The following is a 27,985-nucleotide window of genomic DNA, read 5'->3' as shown; positions in this document are numbered from 1 at the left end:
GCCCAGGGCCAGCTCTAGCACCATGCATGCGCCACGTGCACGGGGTCAGGCCAGCCCCGAGCACTTGGCGGGCGCACACAAATGCCCCCAGGGGTGCCATGGCGCCCACAAGCACCGTGTTGGGGACCACTGCATTAGAACGTCAGTGTTCTTGCGCAAGAACTCCTCGCCAGCGTAGGCAGGCAGCATGCCAATATAGACACAGCCAGTAAGTAAGGCTAATCTCTTGCTACTGACGAGTTGCAGAGGAGTAGCTGTGAGTCTGTTTCAGCAAAAATTAGTTCTGTGGCACCTTGAGGACTAACAAATGTATTAAGGCGTAAGCTTGCATGGGCTGCCGCTTACAAAAATTCATCAGCTTCATGAAAAAAACCTCCCCCCTCTGACGAAGTGAGCCGCAGCCCATGAAAGCTTATGCCCTAATAACTTTAGTCTGTAAGGTGCCACCGGACTCCTTGGTGGTTGGACTGTTCGTCTTGTTTCTTTCTCCAGGCAGCTCTTGTGGATTACTGTTCAACTGGCAAGGAGGAGGGGAAAACACTTTCTCCGCCTCCTTGACTGCTGTAAATCCTCCAACCCAGCAGATGTCCCTTCTGAAAATACAAAGGCCAAGCCAAGAAACCCAAGCAGTTTTTCTTTCCCCAGCTGCTCCAGGCCTCTTGTTGATGGATCCACCCAGGGGAGGAAAAAAAATAAAAAACACAAAAGTTCCCAGAGAAGGCAGCAAAGTAGCAGCAGAGAGTTTCAGGGCGGTGGGAGGTGTTGGGGGCACCCTATAGACCCCCCTATGCAGGCAGGGGAGTTTGCATGTGTTGCAGGAAGGAGATAGAGTTACAAGCCCAGTAGCAGAATCCGGATTAGTTGCATTTACATGAGCACCAGGAGGGGCGGAGAAGAAGAACAACACAGTGCTGTCAACAAGAGGTAGCAGGAGAAGAGTCGGTCCTGGCCCAGAAGCGGCTTCAGAGTGAAATCTGCAAAGAAACTTTACTCTCCCACCTCCCCGCTACCAGGTAAAAATCTGGAAGCAGGTGGTTGGTGGGGGGAGAGGGACAGATGCCAGCGGGGAAAGAGAAATATGGCTGCTGAGGGGCAGAGTTGGCAGAGGGGGTGTCAGTGGGTTGAGACCTCTGTCCCATCTGGAATAGGGGAGGGGGTGTGGATTTGCAAGATGACCACTCATTTTCTGGCTGCCTTTGGGGAAGGGATGGCTGAGGTTGGCTGGGGCACTGGAATAAGACATTTTAGGGCTGGGAAAGGGTGGGAGGTTGCTTTTAAGAGCTAACCGCCTGTGAGGCTCTGATCCTGCTTCCCTGGTCCCCAACGCAAGGGGTGTCTGCGTGCCAGGTCTGGAGGCTGCAAATGTGGCTTTTGATGAGTGCAGCCATATGGGCAAAGCTATCTGGACCCTTGTTCCCTTCCTCCCATGGTTCTGGGACACGGCAAAGCCACCCTCACAGCTGTGCTGCCCGGAACTGGCTTCAGGGTTTGCTGGCTGCTTGCAAAAGGAGCATGGGATGAGCACCGGGAAAAAAAAGCCCAGCCGCCTAGGGTGCGGTGTCGTGGGCAAGTTTGGGAGCGTCCCTTTGCGCGTGTGTGTTGCAAACCTGGAGACCAAGATTGCTGTGTGGTAAGACGCAAGCAGGGGCGGGTCCAGACGGTTGTGACTCGACTTGGAGAAGTTTTCCAAAGCGGGGGGAGGGGGGGAAACATGTGCCCAGGCTGCAACCCACCTCCTGGCAGTGGCTGCTTGGTTTCAAGGCCGGGACTCAAGTGTTGGAAGTTTGCTGGGGCCCTGGCTGCTCTCTGGTTCCAGCTTGACGCCTGCTACCTCCTTCCCAGAGGTTCCTTTTATTTGGCAGGGCTGGAGAGTGAAATCCCAGAGACGGGGAGGGCTCCACGGGACTGGGTGCGCCTGGGGGAGCCACACCCACACACGCTGTGGTGACCACGGAGAGCCCAGGCAACAGGACCCCAGATAAGAAACTGGGTCACTCCAGGCTAAGCTTGTAAACCTGTCATTTGCGGTCTGAAGCGGATCGTGTTCTGGGAAGGGGGTAGATACCTGCCACCATCCTTGTTTGCCTGTTTAAAAGCTGTCTTCCTGACCCCATCTCTTGCGGAGAATGGCGGGCGAGCTCTCTGCTTTGCTTTGTGGCCCCAACAACTCCACCCTCTAAGATGATCCTACAGGACACAGAGCAGTAAAAAGGCCAGCACATCCTTTTCGTAGCAATTCATAGAGCACCCGACCCCTTGGCTTCCAGCTCTTGAGGCCTAGACACTTGGAGGCAGCATCCCACGTAGGGATGGAGACCCCTCTCCTCTCCTTTCCACTCAGACCTCGGTGACTTATGCCTTCCATTCCCCTAAGGCCGAATTCACTGCTGGTGTCAATTGGTGCAGTGACGTGGTCCCATCTAGCCCCAGAATTTGCAGCGCAAATCGCTTGCTGCCTGTATAAACAACAAAATGTTCTTACCCATCCCAAAACTTGTAAATGAATAAGGTTTGCATTTAAAGACTCCCCTCCCCCCGATGTGTTTTGGTATGGCATGTGATTAGCAATGGGATGTTCTGTTATCTCCATTTTATAGGTGGGAAAACTGAGGCATAGGCATGTGGTTTACCTAGTGGGCTGTGACGGAGTCACTGGCAGAGCGGGGATAGAACTCACGAGTCCTGCTCTCCCCGCTAGGATCCATGCCTGCTTGCCATTTAAGATTGAGCATGGAAATAAGCAAGTGACACAATCTAGTAGACTAAGGCTGGGGAGAATTTGGGTGAAATGTTATCTTGAGGTTTCACGTCTGATAAGTTGGTTTTGTCCGCTGTGATGCAATAGTTGTTTTGACAGTGCCGGGGAGCAGCCCTGGGAAAGAATGTGAGATTCTGCAACACAACAATACCCTTCTCTTGTGATTTTTGTTGTTTGCAAATCCTGTGATATTCTTGTGTTTCTTAAAGCCCCAGCTCCCGGGGTCATGTGGTGTGGGCGGATCTTAACTTTCATTTAAAACTAGAAATGACAAAGCAATGCAGAGAGCTCGCCCACCATTCTCCAAGAGATGGGGTCAGGAAGACAACTTTTAAATAGGCAAACGAGGGTGGTGGCAGGTGTCTACCCCCTTCCCAGAACACGATCCGCTTCGGGCTGCAAATGACAGTGCTTGTGGACACGGAGAAAAGTTTGAAAACATGCACCCTAAAGGCTCTGTTATTACTTGTATTATAATCATGAGCAAGGACCCTCCACGTGGAAGGTGCTGTACAAAACTGAACAAATACAGGATCCCCCATTCCAAAATGCTTCTTATTTACATATAAGCAAAGAGTGAACCGATGAATTCAGCCAGGCAGGGAAGCACACAAGCAGGACTCTCAGAAGCTGGGAAGTAAATAGAAAGAACCCCACCGTTATCTGTGGTATATTTTTGAGGGTTTGTCTGTCTGTCTCTTTGCTCAAGTATTCCCCCTAAGCAGTAAGAGCTAGAACTACCAAATTTGCTATGCAGCTTCCTCTTATTATAACTTAAAGCAAGGTCAGGGTTTGGCTGTGCCAGGAAAACGGGATGTGCCTGGAATGGGATTGCTTCTCAGAAAACCATACAAAAAAGAGACAGAATCACCAGGCCGATGAAAGGGGCGGGCTGGGGGCATGTCCCTGATGCCCCATCTGGGACTGCCCTAGCCCCAAGCCTCCCCCCAGGCACCCTTTAGGGAGGGAAAGTGGGGGGAGGCTGAAGCTCCCCCTGCTATCCCGCTAATTCATATTAGGACGTTGCTGGCTGTTCCTCTTCATCAGGGAGCAAGGGGAAAGTGCAGTTTGATTCATTCTTCCCTCTGGGGGCAGAGGAACCTGGACCTGCCCCAGCTGAGGGACTCGCAGCCCTCCCCCAGCTGTGCCCCCTGGAGCTGCAGTAGCATGGAGGGGCGCTTCTCACCTGCCCCCAAACTGCTGTGGTGAGAGAGGGCGGGGGTTGTCCTTTGCCCCCTGGAGCAGCCTGCATCCTGAAATACCCAGCGACAGCCCCACCCCAGAGCAATGATTCAAACGCAGCCTGGACATTTTCATTCGAGCAGCGCTGGATAAATCTAGTATTTAAAAAACAAAACCAATCCATGATTTTTTGGGGCGATCCCAACTTTCTTTTCGTGTGTTTCCTGGGGTTGGCAAGACTGGCTGGCAGCACCGGGACTGCAAATGTTTGGATGATACTGTCCTTGGGAAGAGACGTCCGATTTATACTCTTAAAGCAAGAGCATTTCCAGCTGACGAAGGGAAGTCTCCGATCCCAGGACCCCTTTATCATTGGCAAAGCATGTCTTCCCCTCCGCTTCTCCCACTGCCGGCTGCTTCAGCCCTGATCTGCTGTAGGGTCCCCCTAAAGGAGACTCTCATGGCTGTGATCCATTTGTCCTTCGCCTCTCTCGATGGAGATTTGCCAGGGAGGGGATGGACGATGCCTAAATGACGGAGGCAGGAGCTTTGAAAACCTGTTTTCAGATATTAGACTACAAAGAACTGTGGGGACCTGCATCCTGCCTGTCTCCCTCATCCATCACACCAGACTCCATTCCCGCCAGTGCTTTGGCATGAAAGGAACTCGCAGTGAATTACAGTGGCAAGGCGGCATTGATTGACAGCCGCATCAGTAGCAGTTTCTACTCTGGCATCCAAAACACGGCACTGGCCACTTTTCGCCCTTCTTTTCCTCTGTAATCCCGTAGACACTCAGCATGCAGGGAGAGGACGCATTAATGTAGCCGAGCTGTTTTGAAGGGTGCTTTTAAATGTCTCTGGTCCTGATCCAGCAAAGCACTTAAGCATGTGCTTAACTTCGAAGCACAGAACAGTTCAAGTGACTTCCGTGAGGCGGCGGACATGCTGAAATGTAAGCATGCGGGTGAGTGCTTTCCTGGATCTGCTTTGAAATTCCCCCACTTTCCTCTTTTTGAAGCTGTGGATGTCGCTGGAAAAGGGCACATTTTACATGGTCGCTTTTTCTGCTCTGCCGGCGTGAACCTGACTGAGGCAAGGTAGAGCCATCAACAGCTGACTGCAGAGCTTTTTGTGCGGGGCCTGTCATCAGGAGGTGGGAGGAGCCCAGAAGAAATTGGCCTTAAATTTGCAATGGCAACAGTTGGGGCGTGATTAGGGTTGCCAGGTGTCCAGTTTTTAACCGAACAGTCCAGTATTTGAGCTTTCTGTTTGGGGAAAAAAATTGAGAAACTATAATTGAGTAAATAGAACTGTCCAGTATTTTCTCAATCAGATGTCATGTAGATTGTGATGTCATGTCAAGTGTGTCCAGTACTTTTGTTGAAACCATCTGGCAACCCTAGGCGTGATGGGGGAGCATTTTTTGAGTTTTACATCCAGACCCCGTCAGGTCTGGCCCCGGGCTCCATGCGGTGCTGCCGTTTGGAAGCACCCCTTTGTCTTTCTGATAGAGGCAGCAAGGGGAAGGGGGAGCGACTAGTCAACTAGTGTTCACATCCCTGTTTTTAAGGCTGGGAGGAGGTATTAGATCAGTTAGGCTGAACTCTGGCCTGTGCCGTGGAGAGTTTCACTCAGTCGTTCCTCTCTCACGTCTAGTGACTTGTGTCGACTGTGGCCTTTTTTGAGTTTGGAATCAAGACTTTGAAGAAAAAAGAAATTGCTGTGGCCACTGGAAATCTCCACTGGCTTCCAGGTGTACAACTTCAGCACTGAGATCCTGCACTAGAGACAGTTGCATTCGATTTTCTTTTAACTGCACCTATAGGGCCAAATCAAGAGTGGGGTCCCAGAAATGTGGATTAGCGGATGGTGCATAGGCTAGGGACTTGGGAGAGCTGGATTCGGCTCCTGACTGACTTTGAGCAAGCAGCTTCCCTTCTCTGTGCCTTTGTTTCCCTCTCTGACCTCCTCTGTAAAGTGCTTTGAGATCTCCTGATGCAAAGAGCCAGATTCCACTAAGGGTTGTTATCAGGGTGCTGGGCGCTATACAAATGTAAAACAGTCCTTGCCTTACAGAGATTACACTTCAGAGTCCCTAGATTTTTTTCAGTCTGGAAGGAACCATTTTGGGAATCTAGTCTGATCTCCTGTATAACATAGGCCATAGAATTTCACCCATGGAGCCTACAGCCTTGATCTTGCTGAGGCAAATGGAACAATCCCCCGTAATGCACCCACGTCGGTGGGACTTGCCGTATGTCAAGCTAAGCTCCGGGTGTTAAGTCTGCAGGATCAGGGCCTAAATGTGCAGAAGATGCACCAGCCGGACGCAGAGCAGGTGGGTGTGGTGGTAGCCCTAAAGGGGCCAAACAGAGTGTTTACGGGCCGGTCTACGCCACCAATTTAAGGCGACCGAAGTTACGTCCATGTCCAGTCACGGCAGGGATTAAACGGCTTTTGCACGTGCTCACGATGCTCCTTGTCTCAGCAGGGCATGCCCTCCGCAGGAGCACAGGCATCGATTTAACAGCCCTGTTAGGGTGCCTATGGACGCATCGGTGGCCTATCTCTGTCGATCTTTGGGCTACGCCTCTCCCAGAGATGGTGCGAGGAAGCTGGCGTGGGAGGCAGGTGGCCTCCGTGGGAGCTGTGTTGCAGTGGTTTTCAACCTTTTTTTTTTTTTTTTCTCATGACCCCGTCGAAGAAAATGGTTGAGGCCGTGACCCAACGGACCCGCCCCCTAGCGCGTTGCCTGGGAACCGATAGGCACGAGCCCTTTAAATAGAAGCAGTCGAAAGGGCTCGCGCGGGTCTGGCTCCCAAGCAACGTGCTAGGGGGCGGGGCCTGGAACAGACATGCGGGCCGGATCAAAGCCATGAAGAGCCGCGAGCCCTTTTAACGGTCTCAGTTTAAAGGGTTCACGCCTCCCCGGGCGGCTGTGTTGCCTGGCAGCCACCCAGAACGTAAGAGCGGCCATATTGGAGGCGCGATCCCTTTCAACTCCTGCTATTGAAAGGCTCCGCCCCTTCCCACCGAGGCCCCGCCCCTCCCGGGGCGGCCCGCGACCACTTCAACATTTTTAGAAGTGGCCCCCGCTCAAAAATTATTGCCCACGACTGGAGTGTGGGGTCTGTAGTGGGGGGAGACCTCACATCCCCTTGAAGCGTGGGGCCCAATGTGACCGCCCTGAATTTAGGATGTTAAGAGGCAGGTAATTGACTAATCATGTGGTTGATACCGATTAGTTTGTATCGATTACGCGATTAGTTGATAAGGGAAGATGCTCTGTCTCAGCTCACGCCAGGTCCCGGAGCTACCTCTGCTGCAGCTCTGCATTTTAAATGGAGTAAGATAGCTGCCCGGCTCATACTAAATTTAAACTGCAGAGCCGCAGCAGGGATTGCTCAGGGACCTGGTGCGAGCCAGGCAGAGCAGTCCTGGCTTGCGCCAGACCAGGACCTCAGCACCTCTGCGTTTTAAACGTGGATGCAGCAGTGCAGGATTAAATGTTGTATGGGGATAGCTTATGTCTCTTCTCTATGGCCGTGTCCACACTCAGGGGTTCTTTCGAAAAAAGTACCCTTTTTTCGAAAGAACTTCCCCTGCGTCCAGACTCAAGCCACGTTCTTTCGAACTTATTTCGAAAGAACGCGGCTTTTCTTTCGATGGCGGTAAACCTCGTTTCACGAGGAAGAACGCCTTCTTTCGAAAGTTCCTCTTTCGAAAGAAGGCGTTCTACAATGTAAAGAGGCCGTCTTCGAAAGAGAGCATCCAGACTCGCTGGGTGCTCTCTTTCGAAAAAGCGGATTTCCTCTATCGAAAGATCCGCCTGCTGTCTAGACGCGATCTTTCGAAAGAGGCTCTTTCGAAAGAAGCCTGCAGTCTAGACACAGCCTATGTTAGCTTCCCCATCACTGGCAGTGTTTACATCCAACTTGGATGTTCTTTGAGAAGATCTGTGCTAGTTCAAACAGGGATTAATTCAGGGAAGTCCTATGGCTTGTGGTCAGACTAGGGGTCAGAGTACAGGTGATCACAGTAGTCTCTTCTGGGCTTAGAATCGGTGACTGATGAGAACTACCCCCACTGGTAGAACTGTGTCTACACTGGAAGGGTTTTGCTGCTTTAGTTGGGCAGGTATAAGATGTTATAAGGTGTGGACAGGCCCTTCAAGGGCTGTGTTTGCTGGCTGGGTGGATAGTTTTTGTTGCTGTTGGGTTCTTTTCATTCTTTGTCTGTCCTGCCTGCCCGTGAGCCAAGCAAATTTCACACCGAACGAAAAGGTCCAGAGTAGGGTTCTGAAAGGTGTTACAGTATGAACACCCAGTTCCCATGCAAAATTCATAGGAATTGGGTATCTGCCTTACCCATGTGGTTTTCAGAACCCTACCCACTGACACTGTGTTGGAGGGCTTGCAGTTCATTCATTTTCAGGCTTGATGCGAAAAGCCAGAGCTATATTTTTAGGGGGTTGCGGGGAGGGTGTGAAGAAGGATAAGTAATAAGAGCTCTTGGCTGATAAGCAGCGTTTTGAAGGTGGGGAAACTGAGGCGTGGAGCAGGGCAGCGACTTGCCCTAGGGTGCCCAGCGGGCTAGTGGTGGAGCTGGGAATTGAACCCAGGTCTTCCAAAGTGGCATCACAGAGCGAGCCCTGGTCTGGCACTCTGCCTACGATGAGTTTGCACATGCTGGGCGAGGGGGCTCGAATGAATTGAAGCCATTGGTTTGGGCTGAGGCTCTAGGGATTCAGCATGGGAAACGGGGATGTAAAATCCCACTGAGTTAGTTCACTAGTTCAACGTTAAGGTTTTAGGATAAATTATCCCACTGTTGAGATATTAAATTCACGCGGTAGTATATCTCAGTTTCCCTTCTTACGTGGCAGATCAGGCTAGTCATAGTTTTTCTGCTGTGCTAAGCTTCACATTTATTTACAGGCAAAATTACTTTGCCACCTGAAAGTGTAGTGTTTTTTAATATTACTTCTTTGTTCACCTTTTTCCTGCTGTTACTTCTGAGGGCTCTTTTTCTTTATTTATGAATTTAGAACTGCACCTCTTGGCTGTCCTTTATTACAATCACAACTTTGGTCTTTGTTTTAAAAACGTATTAAACTTTTTAAAGCATTAGGGTACTTGCCAGCTGGGAAGTGCTGGCCTGTACTTCTGATCTCCATTAGGGGTGAGTCTTTTCCAGCTGCAAATGAACAGCCCAGGAAAGCTCATGATCCCATCCACATGTTTTGTTAGTCTATAAAGTGCTACCAGACCATTTGTTGTTTTGAACTGTAATGACTATTGGAAATCTCACCGTGGAATTATTAGCCCATTCTTTCTCTTCTGTGTGTTTATTCAGTGAACCGGGGGGAGTCGACTGCTGAAAGGACCGCCTAAGAGAGCTCAGTCTGACAGCTCCAACATTGCGGATACCCCAACCCAGTGAAATCACGGAAAGGGAGAAAAATAACTCCGGAAGACAAACAGGAAAGACAAGTTAAATCGCTAGGTAGGAAGAGCCACAGATGAGGTCAAAACAAGATAAGAAAGCACTAGCCCTCTGTTCTGTTGACATAACCTCAGGCCTGGAGAGAAAAGGACTTTGGGTAAAGAATTGAGAGGAATCAGAAGAATTCCAGACCACTGATAAGGCCGAATTAAGCAAAAAACCCACTGGCTTTGTGTTTTTGTTTTTGTTTTAATTTTATAGCTTAAAAATACCTTTTTGTATGAAAATCTTTGCTCTGTGTATTGAAGGGGGGGCTGTTATCTACATTATCTCTAATTACATCAGACCTGTTTTGCAAGCTAGCTGCTCTGTGTGTGTTGTTTTGAATTCCGTCTCTCTTCCCTTCTTTCTAGATTGTTGCTTTTCAGGGTGTAGAAAAGCACTGAGAAGCCACCTTTGTTTTTAAAGGTGATCTTGAGCTGAAGTGTACACACACACAGCAGGTGGAAGATTGCATTTAGTCAGCACTGAGTAATTGAATATAAAATAGGAAAGGAAAGAAGATCGGGATTCATTTTCTTTGAGGAAATTGATCGATAAGGGATAGGCCAGGTATCCGTGCAGAATTGGGGTGGGGTCTTTTTTTATTTTATTGTTTTGTGGGTTTTTTTGAGCAGGAGGAGATTTAAAAAAAAACAAACTTGCAGAGAAATCTCAACGTGCCTAGCAAAGATTCCTTTAACTTCAGGGGGTAGCCGAGTTACTCTGTAGAGGATAAACTTAAAAAACAACAAATAGTCTGGTAGCGCTTTAAAAACTAACAAAGCATGTGTCAACACTCTGGTCATCTGAAGAAGTGGGCTGTGCCCACGAAAGCTCATGATTCCATCTACATGTTTTGTTAGTCTTTAAAGTGCTGCTAGACTATTTGTTGTTTTTAAAGATTTCTTTAAATACCTCGTCCTGACCAAACAGCACTAAATAGATTCTGGAACAAGAATTAGACTGCTTTAAGAGGAGCTATTTATTATACCCTTACCCTACCTTCGATTTTTTTTTTTTAATTTGAACAAATTTGACAGGAAGGGAGGGGGGATCTAGCTGAATCGACAGGAAGAGGAATGAGCTCTGAACATGATGAATGACGAAGAGTTCGTTTTGCTTAGAACACGCTAGTTTTATGGCCTCGAAAGGGACGTAGTCCTGGGCGGTGACTGGATTTGCCGTGTTTGTAAAGGGTAGATTGAGACGTGGGATTTTTTTTTTTTTTCAGAAGCCGATGGTGGTGGCCGCTGTTCCCCCCTCCAGTTGTGTTGAGTGGAATCGGCTTCCCTGAGAATTTGTAAAATCAGGGACAGGAGCGAAACAAACGGCACAGTCAGACAGCCGTGGAAAGGGAACCAGGATCCGCTCCCGGCCCTGGTGAATGCACTAAGGACTCTGCCTGCTGTCTGGGCCAGATGGAGCCCCGGCTTGAGCAGGTGGATCCTGTGGCCACCAAAGGGGAGGATGTAAACATGGAAGGCACCAGACCTGAAACCTGCCCGCTCGAGGAAGGCACTGCTGGCCTGGGAGAGAGAACCCAGCTGGCAGCAGCTCAAGCCTGCCTGTTGAATGGGCAGGAGCTAGGAAGCCCAGAGGAGACTGGGGTATTGCACGGTGAGGAGGCTCCTTCAGGGCAGCGCAGCCCGAGCTGCCAGCCTGAAGATGCCCCAACGAAGGGTCCGTCCCCGAGAGCAGGGCCCAGTGACGAAGCCGAGCAGCTGGAGCGCGGGGAGCCCGAAGGAGAGGCGGACCCCAAAGAGAAGCAGCGTCCCCCCACGGGAGGCAGCCAAACGGCGGGCGTTTCCTCCCGGCAAGCCTCCACCATCGCTAGCCCTAGCCTGGGCGCCGTGGGGCAGGTGTCGGAGGCCACCAAGGCCCAGCCCCCAGCCCGCGAGCCCGAGCCCGACTTCTATTGCGTGAAGTGGATCAGCTGGAAAGGAGAGAGGACCCCCATCATCACCCAGAGCGAGAATGGGCCCTGCCCACTCCTAGCCATCATGAACATCCTCTTCCTGCAGTGGAAGGTAGGCGGGTGCCAGAGGAAGGCCGGGGCTGCCGTTCAGAACAGGGGGGCGGGGGGGCGAAGAGGGGGGTGGCAAGGACGAGAGGCCTATTTTAGAGTGTGGGGGTGTCTGTCTGTGTGTCCCTCCGTTTCTGTGAGTCCATTTGTTCACCAGCTTTCCTCCTACACGGTATGAGCAGCGGCCACCAAATCTGGCCGGCAGCTTCCTCTTCTAACCTAAAGCCAGGCCGAGGTTTGGTTGTGCCAGGGAAATGGGATGTGCCTGGAATGGGATTGTTCTCCATCAAATGGAAAGGGCAGGGTGAGAGAGCAGGGACAGTTACACTCACGAATGACCACTAGGGGGCAGCAAGCGCCCCAGCCCTGGGGAGCTGTCGCTGGCCCGCAGCACAGCCCTCTGCCACTCCGGCCTGCTCCAGGGAGCTGCTGTCGGACCGGACTGCCCCCCACGCCGGCTCCAGGGAGAAGCCACTGGGCGGGCAGTACAGCCCGGACTCCCCTGGACTGGCCTAAGATCTGGGTCCATCTTGTAGTGTAGTTCATGTGAGAGGCCCTTCTCTAGTGGCACGGAGATGCCTCCTTGTACTGAGAGTCGACATGGCCAGATGGTTAGGGCTCAGGTTCACATCCCTGCTCTGCTACAGATTCTGTGAGTCCCTGGGTCAGTCGCTTAGTCTCTATGTGCCTCAGTTTCCCCAGTTGAAAAATGGGGTGGCCCTCCCCTGCAAGGGTGCATGAGACTCTAATGTGCTCAGATATGATGGTGAGGGGGCCTGAGTAAGTATCCAAGACACTGAGGAAACCTGCCCCAGTGGGGACTTTGTGGGTGGCACTAGCTATCTTCTATCGGCCACTCCCTTTGGCAAACTCAGGGACGGGGACATGGCCCCTGGCAGTGCATGCTGGGAAACTTTTGTCCTGTTCCATGCTCATCACATGCTGTTGCCACAGAACTGCTCAGCAAAGCGTTGTAGTAGCTGAAGTGTTTGCTATTTAAACGCCTCCGTTGTTGGGGGGGGTCTTCTCATCTCGGGGTGGGGCCAGACCCCAGCGCCCTGAAGTGAGTGGAAAGATTCCCATTGGCTTCTGGGGGCTTGGGAGCTGGCCATGAGATCTTGTGACGTGTCTGATGTTGCAGTAAAAATACATGTGGTCAAGTCTCATGCTTCAGGGCACCTGCTGGCTACTGCAGGGGCCAGGAAGAATTTTGCTTTCTCTGTGCCATGTTGCTAGGTTGTATGGCCCAGTGGATTAAGGCCTGAGACTCAGGAGACTGGATTCTGTTCCCAACCTTGCTGCTGATTTGCTGCATGATCTTGGGCAAGCCACTTCCCTGCTGCCTGCCTCGGTGTCCCCATCTGTACAGTGGGGATAACGAGGCTGATGCAGTGTGGTACAATGTTTAGTAACAGTCCAACAAGTGCCACCGTAAGATCGTGTGGTTGTTTTATCAATATCACCATCCTCTAAACCGGGGGGAGGGAGGATCCAGCCCCTTAGAATCAGCATTGGGGAGCCCGCTCTGGTGCTCCAGCCCCACCACTGCCCCACTGTGGGGCTAGAGCACACAGTCTACTAGCCTGGGCCCCCTTAGGCTCTGGTGTGGGAAGGGAATGTGGGGAAGGTTTCTCCTTCTCAGTCGAGGGCCATGTCAGTGCGGGTTTGTTTTCTTCTCGCTCGTGAGCAGCTGCCGTGTGATTTTTTTCTGTGGGTCAGTGGCCCGTAACCCAAAAAAGGTTCCTCACCCCGGCTCTAAACCATCAGGCCTTAATGGCGGGGATGTGGGTTTCTCTAGGTGGGGTAAAGGGTTAAGAAGGCCAATGGTGTAGACCAGGATGGCAGGAGACAGACTAGGGGGCCCAAGTGTCTGACCTCAATATGGCTGAAGAGGGGCTTGGCAGATGTGCATCGGGATGTTAGTGATTATCCCCGTGTCCCGATTTGGGGGAAGCCTCGAGGATCCAAACAGGCCGGGTCCGTCGCCAACGTTGCTAACTTCCCTACCTCCTGCAGGTGAAGCTGTCCCCGCAGAAGGAAGTGATCACGTCAGACGAGTTGATGGCGCACCTTGGTGAGTGGCGAACTCGGGAGAGCGCCTCGAGGCCCTGGGCTGCCCAGAACTATCCTGGGGGGGCGTTTAAAATTCCCAGCTGCTTCTCTGTGACTTGTAGGGGCACAAAGAAGAAGGCCGGATGGGACCCTTAATGCAATCTCCTGCCCGTTCCCCAACCACAAGTGGGAATTGGGCGGTTTAGTGCTTCTCTGCTCCATCCTCCATCCCAGTCTTCTTTCCTGGATCCAATCCACGTCATGGTGTAGGGGCTTTGTGAGCCTGCGCAGGAGTTGTCGCCTCGCCATCTTCACTGTAATCCAGATCCAGCCTTCCCCTGAGGACAGGCCAAGCCCTGGCCTTGTTCCTGAAGGCAGAAAGGATACTCCAGTGGTGAAGGTGTTAGGAAACCCATGTCCAGTCCCTGGCTCTGCCACAGATTTCTGTTGTGGCCTTGGTCAAGTCACTTAGCCGCCCTGTGCCTCAGTTTCCCTACCTGCACAATGGGGATAATAGCCCTGTCCTGGCTCACAGGCGGATTGGGAGGATAAAAATATCAGACTGTGAGGTGCTCACATGTTGGGAGGCTAAGTATCATTGATCAGGAAGAGCAACTGGGTGTTTTCTTCTTTCAAAGGAGACTGCATCTTATCCATCAAGCCCCAAGAGCAGTCAGAAGGGCTGCAGCTCAACTTCCAGCAGGTGAGACCAACTGGATCCACCCCCTCCCCCACCGCGTCTGTGGAGTGTCGAAGCAGGCCTGGGTCAGCAGGGGACCAAACTGATCCCTGTTTAAAAATGCCCGCCCTGTCAGCTGCACTGCGAGGGAGGAGAGCTAGTGTGCTGCAAAAGCAGTCTGCGAATCTGGGAGCTATGTTGGTAGCAAGAGAGGCCTCACCCCCAGAGCGCCGGACAGGGACTTGTTCTCTCATCGGCCCGCTCGATGGCCTCATGGGAGGCACCGTGCAGCTCACGTGACTCGGTTTCCCCATCTGTTTAAAGCAAACCAAACCCCCTTGCGCAGGGGTGGCTAACTCGTTCTAGGCAAAGAGCCAAAATAGTTGTGCATATAGCACAAAGAGCCGGGAAGGAAAAGTTGTCGAGGGGGGAAAAAAACCCACAACCCTGTCCCTTTAAACAAAAAAACACAACCACTTCAGGTACTTCAGGTTGGCTTTTTGGCCACATCAGGCTCCCGTTGGCTGAGCCATTTTATTTCACCAGACAGCTCCTTGGCACCTGGCGAGCACAGGGAACCAGGAGCCGGGAGATGTTTCTAGGAGCGCAGGGGCGGCTTCGCTACCCGAACTTTAGTGGGGGGCAGAGCCGCAGGTTGGCCACGGCCGCCCTAGTGTGTCTGCATAAAATAAAAATGAACCGGGTAACACTTCCCATGTGGGTTGCAAAACTCCAGGTTCCAGTTTGTCGCCGACGAAGGTGCCTAAACTCTTCGATAAGTCGCACAATAGTTTACTGAGCAGGCAACCGAGTGTCACTTCAGAGTAGCATCTGCTCCGTTCTGTTTTCCTTTGCCCTGTGTCCACACTTCATCCTCTGCAGCACTTTCCACTGGGATGGGAGAGGAACCGCTCAAGCTTAAGGACCGAGTTGGCCCAAGAACACATGGGGATTAAACTGGCTCCGGAGTGAGTTGAGGCTAGAAATTAAAAGCAGGTTTCTAGCCGTCGGAGGAGAGAGGTGCTGGACCGACCTCCGTTAGGAGTATCAGCAGAGAGGAGAAGAGCCTCATTCGTTTGAAGGTGGAGTTTGATGGGTTTCTGCATGAGCTGCTGCAGAAGGGTTGTCCGTGCTCGCAGGATCTCTGGACTATTTGATCGAGAAGGCCCCTTTCAGACCCAGGTCCTCTGGCCCACACGAACCTCTCTTGATTTCAGTGAACGGTGCTGCCTCTGGGTTTTTGTGTGTGGCACGGGTCACCTCACCCCCTCCGTGCAGAACAAGCACGAGGTGCGGGGAAGGGCAGTGTGGATGAACGGAGGCCTGCAAGGACACTCCAGTGGAGGGAGGACTGGCAAGGGGGGGATTGTTTTACTTTACAGCGGAGGCAAAGAAGAGCCGAGATCAAAGCACATGTAGTAACAACAGGGCGGGCAAGATACGGTCCTGCCGCTCCCCCGCCAATCGAGACCTGGCGGCAGGAGCCCACAAAGTCTCCTGCCCCCCCGCACCAGGGGTGTGCAGCGCCCAGTAGGCAATCATTTTTGCCCGGAGGCCACTTCAAAAATGTTTGAAGTAGCCCGGGGCCACCTTGGAAGGGGCGGTGCCTAAACAGGAAGGGGCGGGGCTGCCCACCCCCAGACCAATCATGGTCTGGGGGTGGGGGAGCCTCTTTGCCCCCCCTTCCCACTAGGCAACTGGAAGAGGCTTGGCACGCTTCCCCACCCCCAGGCCAATCAGGGCCTGAGGGGCAGGGGAGCACGTGAAGCTTCCTCCCGCCCTGCAAGGAGCATGTGGCACTTGAAGTGCCGCAGGCTCCTTGCAGGGCTGGGGCAGGGGGAAGGAAGCTTCATGAAGCTCCCCAGCCCCCACGCCCTGATTAGCCTGGGGGCGGGGGAGCACATGAAGCCTCCTCCGCTCTCTCCCTGCCCTGTGAGCAGTGCACGGCGCTTCAAAGCGCCACGTGCTCCTGGCAGGGCGGGAGGAGGCTTCTGGTGCTCCATCGCCCCCAGGCCTTAATTAGCCTGGGGGCAGGGGAGCAGCAGGGCCTCCATGGGCCGGATCCACCTGCTTGGTGGGCAAGCGGAGGCCCTTTTGCCCACCCCTGGCCTAGAGAGAACCACCGGCTATTCCCTCGAGGCACTGTGTGCCCCTGGCAGGGAGGGGTGGGGGGCAAAGTGACTTCCTTCCAGAGTAGAGACTCCCACTTCGGAAGCACATGGATCGTTCTGGAGCAGAGAGGGTCGTGTTCTGGAGCAGGGTGTCCCTGCAGGGAGCTGTTCTGGTCCGTTTCGCTGTCTAGCCAAGTCCTGAGAGCATCTCGCAGCTGCCCTGCGAGGAGGCATGTGTGTTACAGTAGGGCCCAGTTCAGGATCGGGGCCCTGCTGTCCCGGGCGCTGCACGTGCCTCGCGAGAGACAGTCCCTGTGCTTTGAGGTCGCCGCTTTGGTGAAGAGAGCCCCGAGTCTCAGGCGACGCTGCCTGGAAACCCAGCCCCGTTGTGCGGCTGTGGAGCGCTAACAAATGACGTGACAGCAGTATAACAGAGACCATCAGGGCAGGGGTAGCAGGAATCCCAGCTCAGCCTAATCCTGGATGTCAGGCCAAGATTTTAGCCCCAAGAGCCTGCCTAAGTCAGGAGGAAATGCAACCCCAATTGCAAATGGCAACTCCCCGACTGCCCAGGCCCTGCCTTGCCCCGGCACCTCTGTCTCCAGTCGGTACACAGTGCTGTCCTCTCTCTCCCCCGCTGCAGAACGTCAACGATGCCATGATGGTCCTGCCCAAGATGTCCACGGGCCTCGACGTGAACGTGAGGTTCACGGGGGTCTCCGACTTTGAGTACACCCCAGAGTGCATTATCTTTGACCTCCTGAACATCCCGCTGTACCATGGCTGGCTGGTGGATCCCCAGGTGAGCGATGCGTCCGTCAATTCCATCCTGCGTGGGGCATGGATAGAAGCCAGAGCCGGTGGGGTGGGGGAAGCGCTGGAGAAGGGAAGGGGGAGGCAGCGGATCTAGCACACTCGACTGCCACTCATGGAACTGAGTTCCAGCCTCAGCTCTTCCACTGCGGGGTGAGCTTGAACAAGTTGTTTCCCCGCCCCGTGCCTCAGTTTCCCCATTGCCAAGTGCTTTGAGATCTGCTGGTGGAAGAGCAGCAGGCAGGCACTAGATGGCATTACAGTTCTGACAGGAGCGGGCACCAAGGCAGCCGTGACACCTGAGGGGTGTTTTAGGAATTGACAAGGCTGAAGTCCAGTTCAGAACTTCTTGGTGCCACTTTTTCTGGCTGCTGGGAGCATCTAGGGCCGTGGTCCCCAACATGGTGCACCCGCGGGGGCATTTGCATGCGCCCGCCAGGTGCTCGGGGCTGGCCTGGCCCCGGGCACATGGCGCACGGTGAGCGCCGGCCCTGGGCGCGCGGCGCTTGCGGGGGGGGGGGGGGGAGCACCGGCCCCGGGCGCGTGGCCCTTGGAGGGGGCCCTGGCCCCGGGCGCGTGGCTATGGGGGGGCCCCGGGCGCGTGGCTATGGGGGGGCCCCGGGCATGCGGCTATGGGGGGGGGCCGCCCCCGGGCGCACAAGTGTCCCCGCCCCCTGGCGCCCGGCGGGCGAACGGCCACGCCCCCTGGCGCCTGACAACCTCAAATGGTTGGGGACCACTGGTCTAGGGCATGGGTTCCCAAACTGGGGTGTATGAAGAAATTCCAGGGGGGGCATGAGGCAACCAAGCCCCCCCCCAAGTTTTGCTGCTTTTTTTGTTTTTCGGCCCCCATCAGTCCCCCCCCCCTCTTTTTTTTTTTTTTTTTTTTTTTTGCTCTGCAAGTTTTGCTGCTATTTTTTAGGGGGTGGGAGGGCTTGAGGGTTTCTCAAAAATCAAAAAGGGGGTGTGATGCCGAAAAGTTTGGGAAGCACTGGTCATGGGGAAGAGGGAAAGGTGTGGAGCTCACACTGCGGCTGGCGCTCCATGCAGCGAAATGGCACCCGCCCGCGTCCGTTCCCAGAACAGAGGGGCCGGTCCAACCAGGCGGGAAATAGCGCTCTGTCTCTGCAGCGCTGCGAGGTCCTGCCAAGCTGGCAGCGGCTTTGGCCCCAATGACAGAAGGAAGTTGAGCCCAGCGCGCAGATAGCGGGAGGCAGGAGAATAGCAGAGACTATTCCCTCTTGCAGACTGAGGGCCAGGGATTGGGTTGATGAGGAAACACAAGGGCAAGCGGGTAGGTCAGAGGTTTGGCGGTTGAAATCCTGGCCCCACTAAACCAACGGCAAAACTCCTCTGGCTCTGAGCAGAGCCAGGATTTCTTTCCCCCGTGGTTGCTAGTTCCAATCCAGCTGGGCTGGTTGTGCTGAGCGCTCCCCTATGTTCACTGCTCCTTGACCCTCTTGGGGAGTGTTTCGTAAACTTTTTAAGACCAAGGAACACCAAACAATAGTTTTTTTTTATGAAGAACACCAAGGATTTTTTGTTGAGTGGAAAAAAAAAAGGGGGGTTAGGGGGCGGGGAGTTATTGAGCAAGAAAAAAAAAAAGGAGCCTGACCCTTTAAGGGTGGCCATTTTGAATTCTGTTGTTTTCCGCGGCACACCTCCGACTGCCTTGCAGCATACCGGTGTGCCGCAGAACAGAGTTTAAGAAACACTGCTCTTGGGAGACCCGAGAGCTGCAGTCCTGTCCGGTGGAGCAAGGCTCCGGTCCTATTTCAGAGCAGTTGCACCCCAGATCAGCTACCACTGTAATCTCTGCGTTGTTGGCGCCCTAGCAGAGAGCCAAGGACAGAGCGGGCCAGCGTGGCTGTGCTGTACCCAGGCAGAAGGGTGGGGCAGCCTCCGGTGGCTCGGCTGACCCAGGCCTGGGAATGACGAAGGGCCCCACTCTCGTCTCTCGTTCGCAACATAAAACCAGAGGGGCAGCCAAAAGGCCCATGGAGACACCAGGGCAGGTTCGCCCATGGCTGGTGACTGCAGAGAGGGCAGGCAGCCTGCGCTACCTCGATGCAGGGGCAGCGGGCACCCATGTAGCCTCAGTGGCACCTCTGCATCCCTCCCCTCCCCCACACGCCCCTCCGCTGGGTCTTGTGGGGCTTTGCCAGAGCAGAGCACTGAGCCAGGGCCGAGGCAGGGTTGGCTGTGCTTGAAGGAAGCATCCCCTAATGGGACACCAGGCCACGTTGCCCTGGCATTGAACGCCCTCTGCACCGGCCTCGCTGGCACCAAAGGGGCTGCAGCGTAGTGACCGCTCGGGCCTCTACTTCCCCTTCTGGCTTCTCCCTGGGCTCCTTGGGGCGTCTCCTTCCCCCAATCTTCTTTTTGGCTCCAGAGCCCGGACGTGGCCCAGGCCGTGGGCAAGCTGAGCTACAACCAGCTGGTGGAGAAGATCATCACCTGCAAGCATTCGAGTGACCCCAACCTGGTCACTGAAGGTAAAACCCATTTTTCCGCCCCCCCCCCCACCTGAGAGCTGAACTCCACCCCCAACCTCGGCTGGGGGGCACCTACAACTCCCCTGTATTTGGGGGCTCCTTCCCTTGTGAACAACAAGCTCATGATCCTCTCAGCTGTGTCTCCCCTGCCCTGCCTGGCACTGAACCCCTCCCCTTCCCCCCGCCGGGCACTCGCCCCTCGTTAGGTGCCTGACGCAGGACGCAATTTACCCCATTGCAGATCTGAGACCCTCCGGGGCCAGAATCACCCCTGCACTGGCACAGGGATGGGGGTGCAGTCTCCCCTTCTCAGACACTCCGGGACCCCCGCTGTGTCAACTGCCTACGGGGTTCAGTGATCCAACAGGGCCCGGGCAGTGGTGGCAGCCAGAACCCAGGGCCCTTTACATTGCTGCCGGAGCCCTGCGTGGCGTGGTCTGGCGGTGCTGGGGGCTGCCTGGGGGAGACTAGCCCAAAGCCCCGCCCCTTCTGCCCAAAGCTCCGCCCCTTCCGGGGCCCGGCAGTCTGAGACAACCTCCCCCCCTGGAACTTTTTCCTCCAGCCCGCCCAGTGTCCTCAGGCAGGACAGCTGCCTGGGTTCACGTGTTGCTCCCGTGTCTGCCCTTTCCCATTGGGCTGCACCCACGTGTAGCTGGGGACAAGGCCTCAGAGCCATTCCCTGGCCGCCTGGGCTCATACTGCCTCCTCCATGCTCCTGGAGGGAGCGAATCTGCTACTCGGTAGAGCATCCTTCCCCCTTAAACACAAAGATAGCCTCTCCCAGAATCTGCAGCTGGTTCCCTAAAGGGGGCTGTGGGCTGCTAGGCAGTGTGGCCTAGTGGGTAGGGATTGGGACGCAGGAGACCTGGCTTCGGTTCCCTGCTCTCGCACTGAGCAAGTCACTTCCCTTTGGTACGTCGGTTTAGCAACGGGCGCAGGCTGAACCGGTTTCACACCCAGCGTGGGTGCCCCCCCTCCCCCCCGCGGCGCGCCAGTCTCACACCCCCACCCTTCCCTGGCTAACGCCTCGTTTCTGCCCCTCAGGCCTGATCGCCGAGCAGTTCCTGGAGTCTACGGCCTCGCAGCTGTCCTACCACGGCCTGTGCGAGCTCATGGCCGCTGTCAAGGAGGGGGAGCTGAGCGTCTTCTTCAGAAACAACCACTTCAGCACCATGATCAAGCACCAGGTGAGCTCTGCCTTCCTACGGCTGCATGCAGGTGGACATGGGGGGCTCTATGTCTGGGGAGGCTCCACACAAGGCAAGAAAGGGTTAAGGGGCCCAATTTGAGGCATAGGGGAAACTGAGGCAGGGCTGCAGCCCTTTATGGCCTGCTGCAGCATTAGCAGCAGCTGTGCCTCGGTTTCCCCAGTGTTTTGCTAGTCCATTAACCCTTTCCTGCCTCGCATGCCCCCCTAGAGGTGGGGTGGTAGTGACCCTTTGATTGTGATGTCCCCCAGAGGTTGTGCCTAAGTGGATCACAGGCTCTCAAGGGGATGCTGGCTCTTACACACCTCTCCACAGGGCCACCTGTACCTGCTGGTCACAGACCAGGGCTTCCTCCAGGAGGAGAAGGTGGCGTGGGAAAGCCTGCACAACGTGGATGGGGACAGCTGCTTCTGTGATGCCGAGTTCCACCTGAGCCACACGCTGGGGAAGGAGGCGGCCGGCAGCTCCCCCCAGGAGCAGAGGCAGGTGGACCAGGTAGGAGGCCTGACTGTGCAGGGAGGTGGCTAGCCATGGTAGCATGGCTGAGTGGTTAGAGTGGAGGGGGCTGAGGTCAGGACACCTGGATTCTATTATTGGCTCTGGGAGGCGAGTGGGGTCTGGTGGCTAGAGAGCGGTGGTGGTTTCTGCACTTCTGGGTTCCTTTCCAGCGATAGGAGGGGAGTGAGGTCTAGTAGTCACAGCAGAGGGGACTGGGAGCTGGAATTCCTGGGTTCTCGTTCCGACCCCAGGCAGGCTGCGTGGTCTAGACTAGAGAATGGAATTGACAGTTCTCTTGCTCTTCTGACAGAAATGTGTCTCCTCCCGGAATCCGGATCTACGGGTATGTCTACACTTGCACCCTCTTTCGAGAGAGGGATGCAAATGCAGCGGAGTGAAATTGCAAATGAAGCGCGGATTTGAATTTCCCGCGCTTCATTTGCATAATCGCGGACCCCCCGCTATTTCGAAATACCTTCTTTCGAAATAACAAACGCTGTGTAGAGGTGGTTATTTCGGGAGAAAACCCGTCTTCCGAAATCACCGGTGAACCTCGTTGTATGAGGAATAAGGGGTATTTCGGAAGAAGGGTTTTCTCCCGAAATAACCGCATCTACACAGCGTTTGTTATTTCGAATTAGTGGCGGTCCGCGATTATGCAAATGAAGTGCGGGAAATTCAAATCTGCGCTTCATTTGCAATTTCGCTCCGCTGCATTTGCATCTCTCTCTCGAAAGAGGGTGCAAGTGTAGACGTACCCTACTAGAACAGGTTCCTGATCGTTAGAGCAGAGTGGTCTAGTGGTTAGAGCAGAGAGGTGCTGGGAATCAGGGCTCTTGGGAGCTGTCGTTGCCTCTGAGGGGGACGTTGATCAGTGCAGAAGAGAGGAGCCCAGAGGTTTGAGTCTCTTAATCCCTCTGAACTTCTGTTTCTCCCCCTCCCCAAGCGAGGGTGATGGATCCTCCCCAGAGGGTAGGTCATTGCGGTGACTTAGCCCTGAGCCTTCCAGATCCAACCTTCCCCCCGCCCCTCGATGATCCCTGCTACGTGAATTCGTGCCCAGACCTGCTGAGACTGACCTCCGTGACGTGTCCCTATGTCCTGCCTCCGTGTGTTTTGCACAGCTGCCATGTTGCTCCCCAGAGGTGGCTGCCTGTCAGTGCTGGGCGAGCGATCCCCTACGGACCCCCTTGGTGTAGAGCTGTGGGGACCCTCTGGGATAGAGCTCCTCTTTTCCCCTGTATCCTACTCCCCAGGAGTCCCCGCCCTGAGCACGTCTCCTCCTTCGCCCCCAGGACTACATGATAGCCCTGTCCCTGCAGCAGCAGCAGGGCCCCTCTGCCCTGAGCGACCTGGAGCTTGCACGCCAGCTGCAGCAGGAGGAATACCAGCAGCAGCAGCAGCAGCAGCAGCCAGCAACGCCTCCTGTGCAGGTAACAGGCCCTGGCTTACCCCCCAGAATGCAATACAGCCCCACCCTGTTCCCCTGCTCCCTGGACCTTCTTGCTGTCAGGGGTCTACACCAGCCACTGGCGGGGGAAGGAGGAGGCTGTGGCATGGCACCCTCCTAGGGTGAGGGGGACTCACCTGGGGGACAGGGCAAGTCCTTTCAGCCCCGGCGTTAACCCTCCCACTCAAGAGTTGCTCAGCTCCGCCCAACTCTTGCTGGTCCAGCCAGTCCCCCCCCCTCCATGTGGCGAGGACGCATCAGTCCAATTTGGTGCAATTCTGTCTCCTCCTCCCCTGGTCTAGCTGTGTCCCATGGGCCTTTGCTCCGGGGCAGGGAGCAGCTCGAGGATTTGGAGGGAATCTGTGGCCCTGCATGTGGAATCTAACTCCAAAGCCTCCCTGTTTGCAGTAGCAGCAGCTGTACCTCTCGGGGCAGCCCCTGCAGCCAGGGAGTGAGGTCGGCCCTGGGGCTCTATTCCCAGGCCTGTGGAGGGTGCAAGGGAGGAGACCTGGAAACTGGGACCCATTGACTCCGCTTCCTAGCTCCAGGAGGAGTATTGCCTAATGGTTAGAGCAAGCTGGGTTCTGTCCCTAGCTGTGTCAAGTCGCTTCCCCTCTCTCTGCTTCCATTGGCCCTTCCGGGGGGAGGCTCTTGGTGGCGGGGTGGGGGTGGGGAGATGTGACTGCAAAGCACGCTGAGATGGCTGAAGGCAGCGGTTGCATTTTTCTTCTCCTTGGTTTCAGGGGAGAGCTCAGGCGGCCGGCCGGCCAGCCACGGAGCGCAGGCAGCGGCACAAGCCGGAGTCGGACTGCGTCCTCCTCTAGAGCCGCTCGCCCTCTGCCTGCTGCGCGAGGACCCCCTTCCCGTCACGGTCCTGCCGCATCACCGTAATAACTCCCCGACGGAGCTCGCCTCACCTCTCTTCCTCCCCCTGCACAGGGCCCGCTTCCTGGATGAGCTCCGTCCGGGCTTCCACGCTGGGCAGGTGGAACCTCCTGCCATGCTGCAGGCGTGTCCCAGGGCCCTGATCTGTGCATCGCCACACGGCGGGGGGAGGGGTTGGAGCACTGGGCCTGGAAGGGACCTTGTGGGTGGAGCCTAAGTGGGCTGTGGGTGGAGCCTAAGTGGGCTGTGGGTGGAGCCTAAGTGGGCTGTGGGCGTCGCTGTAGGTTTGGCCTTGCCCCCGACGCCCTGCGCGGTGCCTCTGAGCTCACACCAAAGATGCCCAGTGCTCTCCCGGCTAACGCCTGGGTCCGGGCCGTGGCTGTTCTCACCCTCACGGGCCCCCCTCCACGTTTCCTCCTGTCACGGCTCCGTGTTCAGGGCTCAGAGCCAGGACTCTGGGTTCCATTCCCAGCTCAGGGGGGGGGGGGGGTCTAGTGCTTGGAGCTGGTGGGGGCTGGGAGCCAGGACTCCTGGGTTCCGTTCCCAGCTCTCTCACGCTGGGATGCCGGGACAAGTTGCTTCCCCGTCTTGTGCTTCCATTTCTCCATCGGATAGGGGGAATGGGGAGAAACGGGGTGACAGGTCTGGCTCACCCACTCCTTCCTCAGACGCCTGGGGAGCGACAGCTGGAAGAGGCGGTGATGCCGCGGCCCGGTGCCTCTTGTGAACAGCCTGTGCAGGATCTCTGGGGCAGGGGGAGCTCTTACAAACCTGGAGGGGCCCTTTCCACAGACCATGTGTTCCTCTCCTGCCAGAAGTGCTAGGAAGGCTCTGTGAGGCGGGGCGCAGCCGGGGTGATGCAGAAGGCCCCCCTGGGGGCTGGTTAACGAGCAGCCTTCTCATCCCAGGGGAAATGCAGGATCTGACCAGCACATCCTCCCACTGCCGCCTCTGCGAGTCTCCCTTCGGGTGGGCCCAGGTCTGAACTCCGCTTCACGGGCAAGGCTGCATGGAGGCAGAGCCAGCAACGGGCGGGGGGAGGTCTGTCGGGCCAGGAGCTCTCTGTCCGGCCCAGTGACATAATCCGAGCTGCAGGAAGCGCGTTCTCAGGGTGCATTAATCCCCCTGAGCCTCAGAGCGAGGGGGATGTTTGGGTGTTAATTCCCAGTGGGGACAAAGCTCTCCCGTAGCCCTCCCCACAGCAGCGAGGGCCTAAACCAGGCCCCGTGGCACACAGCCACGATGGATGGACAGGGAGGGCGGTTGTTGCATGGGCCAAACCTCACCGCCACCTGGCCGGGGGTGGGGGTGGGTACTCAGAGCCCCTCCTCTTGCTCGTGAGACTCTGGGTCACGCGGGAAACTCCTGAGCTTGTTGTGCGGTTATCCCGGCTCCTGGGTGACTGCACACAGCACAGCCTCCCGGTGCTGGCCCGGAGGGTGTTTCCAGACCCGCCCCTAGGGGAGGCAGCGAGCCCCGGGGAGAATTGACTGTGACGCTTGCTGGCCTTTCCAGGTTAGCAGTGGCCGAGTCCACCCCCTGTGCTGCAGGGACCACCCTAGGTCTAGGGCAGGGGTGGGGAAAAGGGCCTGCGTGGGCCGGATCCAGCCCGCCAACTGGGTGGATCTGGCCCACAGAGGGCCTGCTGCTCCCCTGCCCCCAGGCCAATTAGGGCCTGGGGGAGGGTGAGCACGTGAAGCCTCCCTGCCCGGAGCATGTGGTGCTTTGAAGTACCCCGTGCTCCTGGCAGGGTGGGAGGTGGCTTCCCACGCTCCCCCGCCCCCAGGTCTTGATTGGCCGGGGGGGGGGGGCAGGGAGCGTGCCAAGCCTCTTCCAGGGCATGGGTGCCTAGTGGGAAGGGGGGGCAAAGGGGCTCCCCCACCTCCAGACCAATCATGGTCTGGGGGTGGGGTAGCCCTGCCCCTTCCTGTTTAGGCCCCGCCCCTTCTGAGGTGACCCAGGGCTACTTCAAACATTTTTGAAGTGGCCCCCTGGCAAAAATTCTTGCCCACTCCGGGTTTAGTGGATGCAGGAGGGTCCCAGGCTGGGGGAATCCTGCTGGGATGGGGGGGGGGACTAGATTGCCCTCCCCAATGCTTTCTTTTGACCCTAGGGCATTCACAGCGTGCTCCCCCCCAGAACAAGACAACTCCCCTGCCTCTTGCAGTTCCCTGAGACATCACACCCGTCTGCCCCACTTTCAGGCCTCCAGGTGCTGGGCAGCTGCACGGGCTGTAGGCTCCCCATGTGCCGGGGGTTCTGTGGGGCACCCCCATGTCCCCCCAGAAGCATCTCTTCTTCCCATCCTCTGGTTCTGGCCACTCCCTCTTCCTCCGCCGGTCACGCCCTCCTCGGTACAGCCGCAGCGCGTGTCGGGTGGCTAACCCTGCCCAGCTCCACGGCCCGAGACATTCCCGCCTCGTGGACTGGATAGAAGCAGGGTCAGACCCGGAGCCTACTAACGAACCTTCTGCAGCTGGCCCCCCGTTTGCCAGGGCTGTTCTCCCGTGCTCGGTGAAGCCGACTCTTTTCTACCCTCCGTTATTTGTAACACTGCCTTGGAAGTTTGGAAATAAAAATCTTTCCCTAGTCTGCGGGTGTGAGGGGGCTGTCTCCGGGCCTTGTCTGGCTCTCGGCCTGGGGGCTTGTCTCTCAGGTTCTCGCAGGGAAACGTGCCCTAAGCCTGCAGAGTGATGGCTTTCAGTATGTCTGCCCAGGCCAGCCCTTGGGCTGCAGGCTGCTGGGGGAGGCCATCTGTTGGTCCATCCAGCATGGGGGCAGACATTCTGCCCCAGCAAAGAAGAGCATCATGGTATTTTTTTTACTTCCTGGGGCGCAGGCACCAGCATGGCCAGGCCCGAGGTTTGTGTTGCTGCTCCGATACCCAGGAGCTCAGTGTTGGGGGGCCTGAGCCCCCCCCCAAATTCCAATTCAAGTCCACTGGGAGTTGCACCTCTGCGAGCCAGGAGTGGTGGTTTTAGGTAGGTCCTACATAAACAGGGAAGTTTTGTTGTTGTTTAGGTGGCAGCAAAGAATAAAAAATGCAAATCCATGACCAAAACACACCTCAAACCCAGCAGCCTTTTTCTCCCAGCCCGTAGAACCTCCAGGACGGTGGAGATGACTGAAACTCAACAAACTCATCACCTGCAAGCCACTGGCAGAAAAGGACCAGAACATCCATTCTTCCCTGGCTGCTGCTGAGTTTTGAAGTCTGGGTTTGTCCACCTGCGGACCTGACTCTGGATTAGCAATGCCTGATTAGCAACCTGTATGAACACTGAGTCCGGATTGAGAGAATTTGTTCTGTCGTTTAATCTGGATTAAGACAGATAGCAATAAGGCCGCCTTCTGCCAGAATCAGTGGCTACGTCTACACTGGCACCCTTTTCCGGAAATGCTTAAAACGGAACAGTCTTCCGTTATAAGTATTTCTGGAAAAAGCGCGTCTACATTGGCAGGATGCTTTTCCAGAAAAGCACTTTTTCCAGAAAAGGGTCCGTGCCAATATAGATGCGCTTTTCCACAAAAAAGCCCCGATCGTCATTTTCGCGATCGGGGTTTTTTTGCAGAAAACACTACTGTGCTGTCTACACTGGCCCTTTTCCGGAACAGTTTTCTGAAAAAAGGACTTTTGCCTGAACAGGAGCAGCATAGTATTTCCGGAAAAGCGGCTGATTTCTTACAGTAGATCGTGAGTGCTTTTCCGGAAATTCAAGGGGCCAGTGTAGACAGCTGGCAAATTATTCTGGAAAAGCGGCTGATTTTCCGGAATAAGTGGCCAGTGTAGACACAGCCTGTGTGTCTATTCGGGAATAGCTACTGCATTTTAAATTCGCACCCTCCCTTAATCTGAATTTATTTTTGAGTGTAGACAAGCCTTCAGCTTGTTCCTAGCTAGTAGCCGAAAGATGCTGCACTGCGGTAGCATGACCTCGCTCAGTCCTAACCTTAGCTAGCACAGCACAGCATCCCATCTGGGCAACTGAGAGCATTGTGGTATAAGCAAATGAGGCAGGAATCCACTTTGTGTTTATTTCTTCTAGCTTTTACCAGGCCCCCTTTGCAATTCTGTGTGTCTGGCCCTGCAAACTGGGTGCTTGGGCGGCTGCTAAGGAGAAATTCCAATGCCATGCAACTGATCAGCAGAGCATTCACAGCTGGGCTTGTGTTTCTATTGGTGGTGCACATTGGCCTGCGCCTCAGTGCACAGAACAAATTTTATTCTGCACGTGCATGGCAAAAATTCCACACAGGGTTGGAAAAGATTAGTGGGAACACTGGTCACTGTCCCATCTTTGCTTGCTAGTCTCAAAGTCACTGTTGATGTAAGGCCTGCTT

The 27,985-nt window shown here is 55.4% G+C and overlaps 1 protein-coding gene across 2 annotated transcripts; it reads left to right on the top strand.

The window, feature by feature from the left end:
* The first annotated feature begins 667 nt into the window (after nt 1–667).
* MINDY1 (MINDY lysine 48 deubiquitinase 1) lies at nt 668–26,236 on the top strand. 2 transcript variants are annotated; one of them, XM_075908434.1, is made up of 11 exons: nt 668–1,013; nt 9,299–9,448; nt 10,662–11,457; nt 13,470–13,527; nt 14,144–14,208; nt 16,939–17,097; nt 19,501–19,603; nt 20,648–20,790; nt 21,127–21,306; nt 22,605–22,742; nt 23,503–26,236. In XM_075908434.1, exons 3-11 carry the CDS (start codon nt 10,849–10,851, stop codon nt 23,581–23,583), a joined length of 1,536 nt encoding a protein of 511 aa, XP_075764549.1. In that variant the 5' UTR covers nt 668–1,013; nt 9,299–9,448; nt 10,662–10,848; the 3' UTR covers nt 23,584–26,236. The 2 variants fall into 2 exon arrangements, with proteins under 2 accessions (XP_075764549.1, XP_075764550.1); XM_075908435.1 differs by lacking the exon at nt 9,299–9,448.
* The last annotated feature ends 1,749 nt before the right edge of the window (nt 26,237–27,985 follow it).

Source organism: Pelodiscus sinensis, chromosome 24 (assembly GCF_049634645.1).
Source record: "Pelodiscus sinensis isolate JC-2024 chromosome 24, ASM4963464v1, whole genome shotgun sequence".
Taxonomy (NCBI): domain Eukaryota; kingdom Metazoa; phylum Chordata; order Testudines; family Trionychidae; genus Pelodiscus; species Pelodiscus sinensis.
Note: the sequence above shows the minus strand (reverse complement) of the source record. Positions and strands in the feature narration are given on the sequence as shown.

Coding starts and splice junctions, on each gene's coding strand:
- MINDY1 (XM_075908435.1), top strand. CDS start 10,849: ATGGAGCCCCGGCTTGAGCAGGTGGATCCTGTGGCCACCAAAGGGGAG. Junction 14,209..16,938: donor TGCAGCTCAACTTCCAGCAG/GTGAGACCAACT, acceptor CCCCCGCTGCAG/AACGTCAACGATGCCATGAT. Junction 21,307..22,604: donor AGCAGAGGCAGGTGGACCAG/GTAGGAGGCCTG, acceptor CTTCGCCCCCAG/GACTACATGATAGCCCTGTC.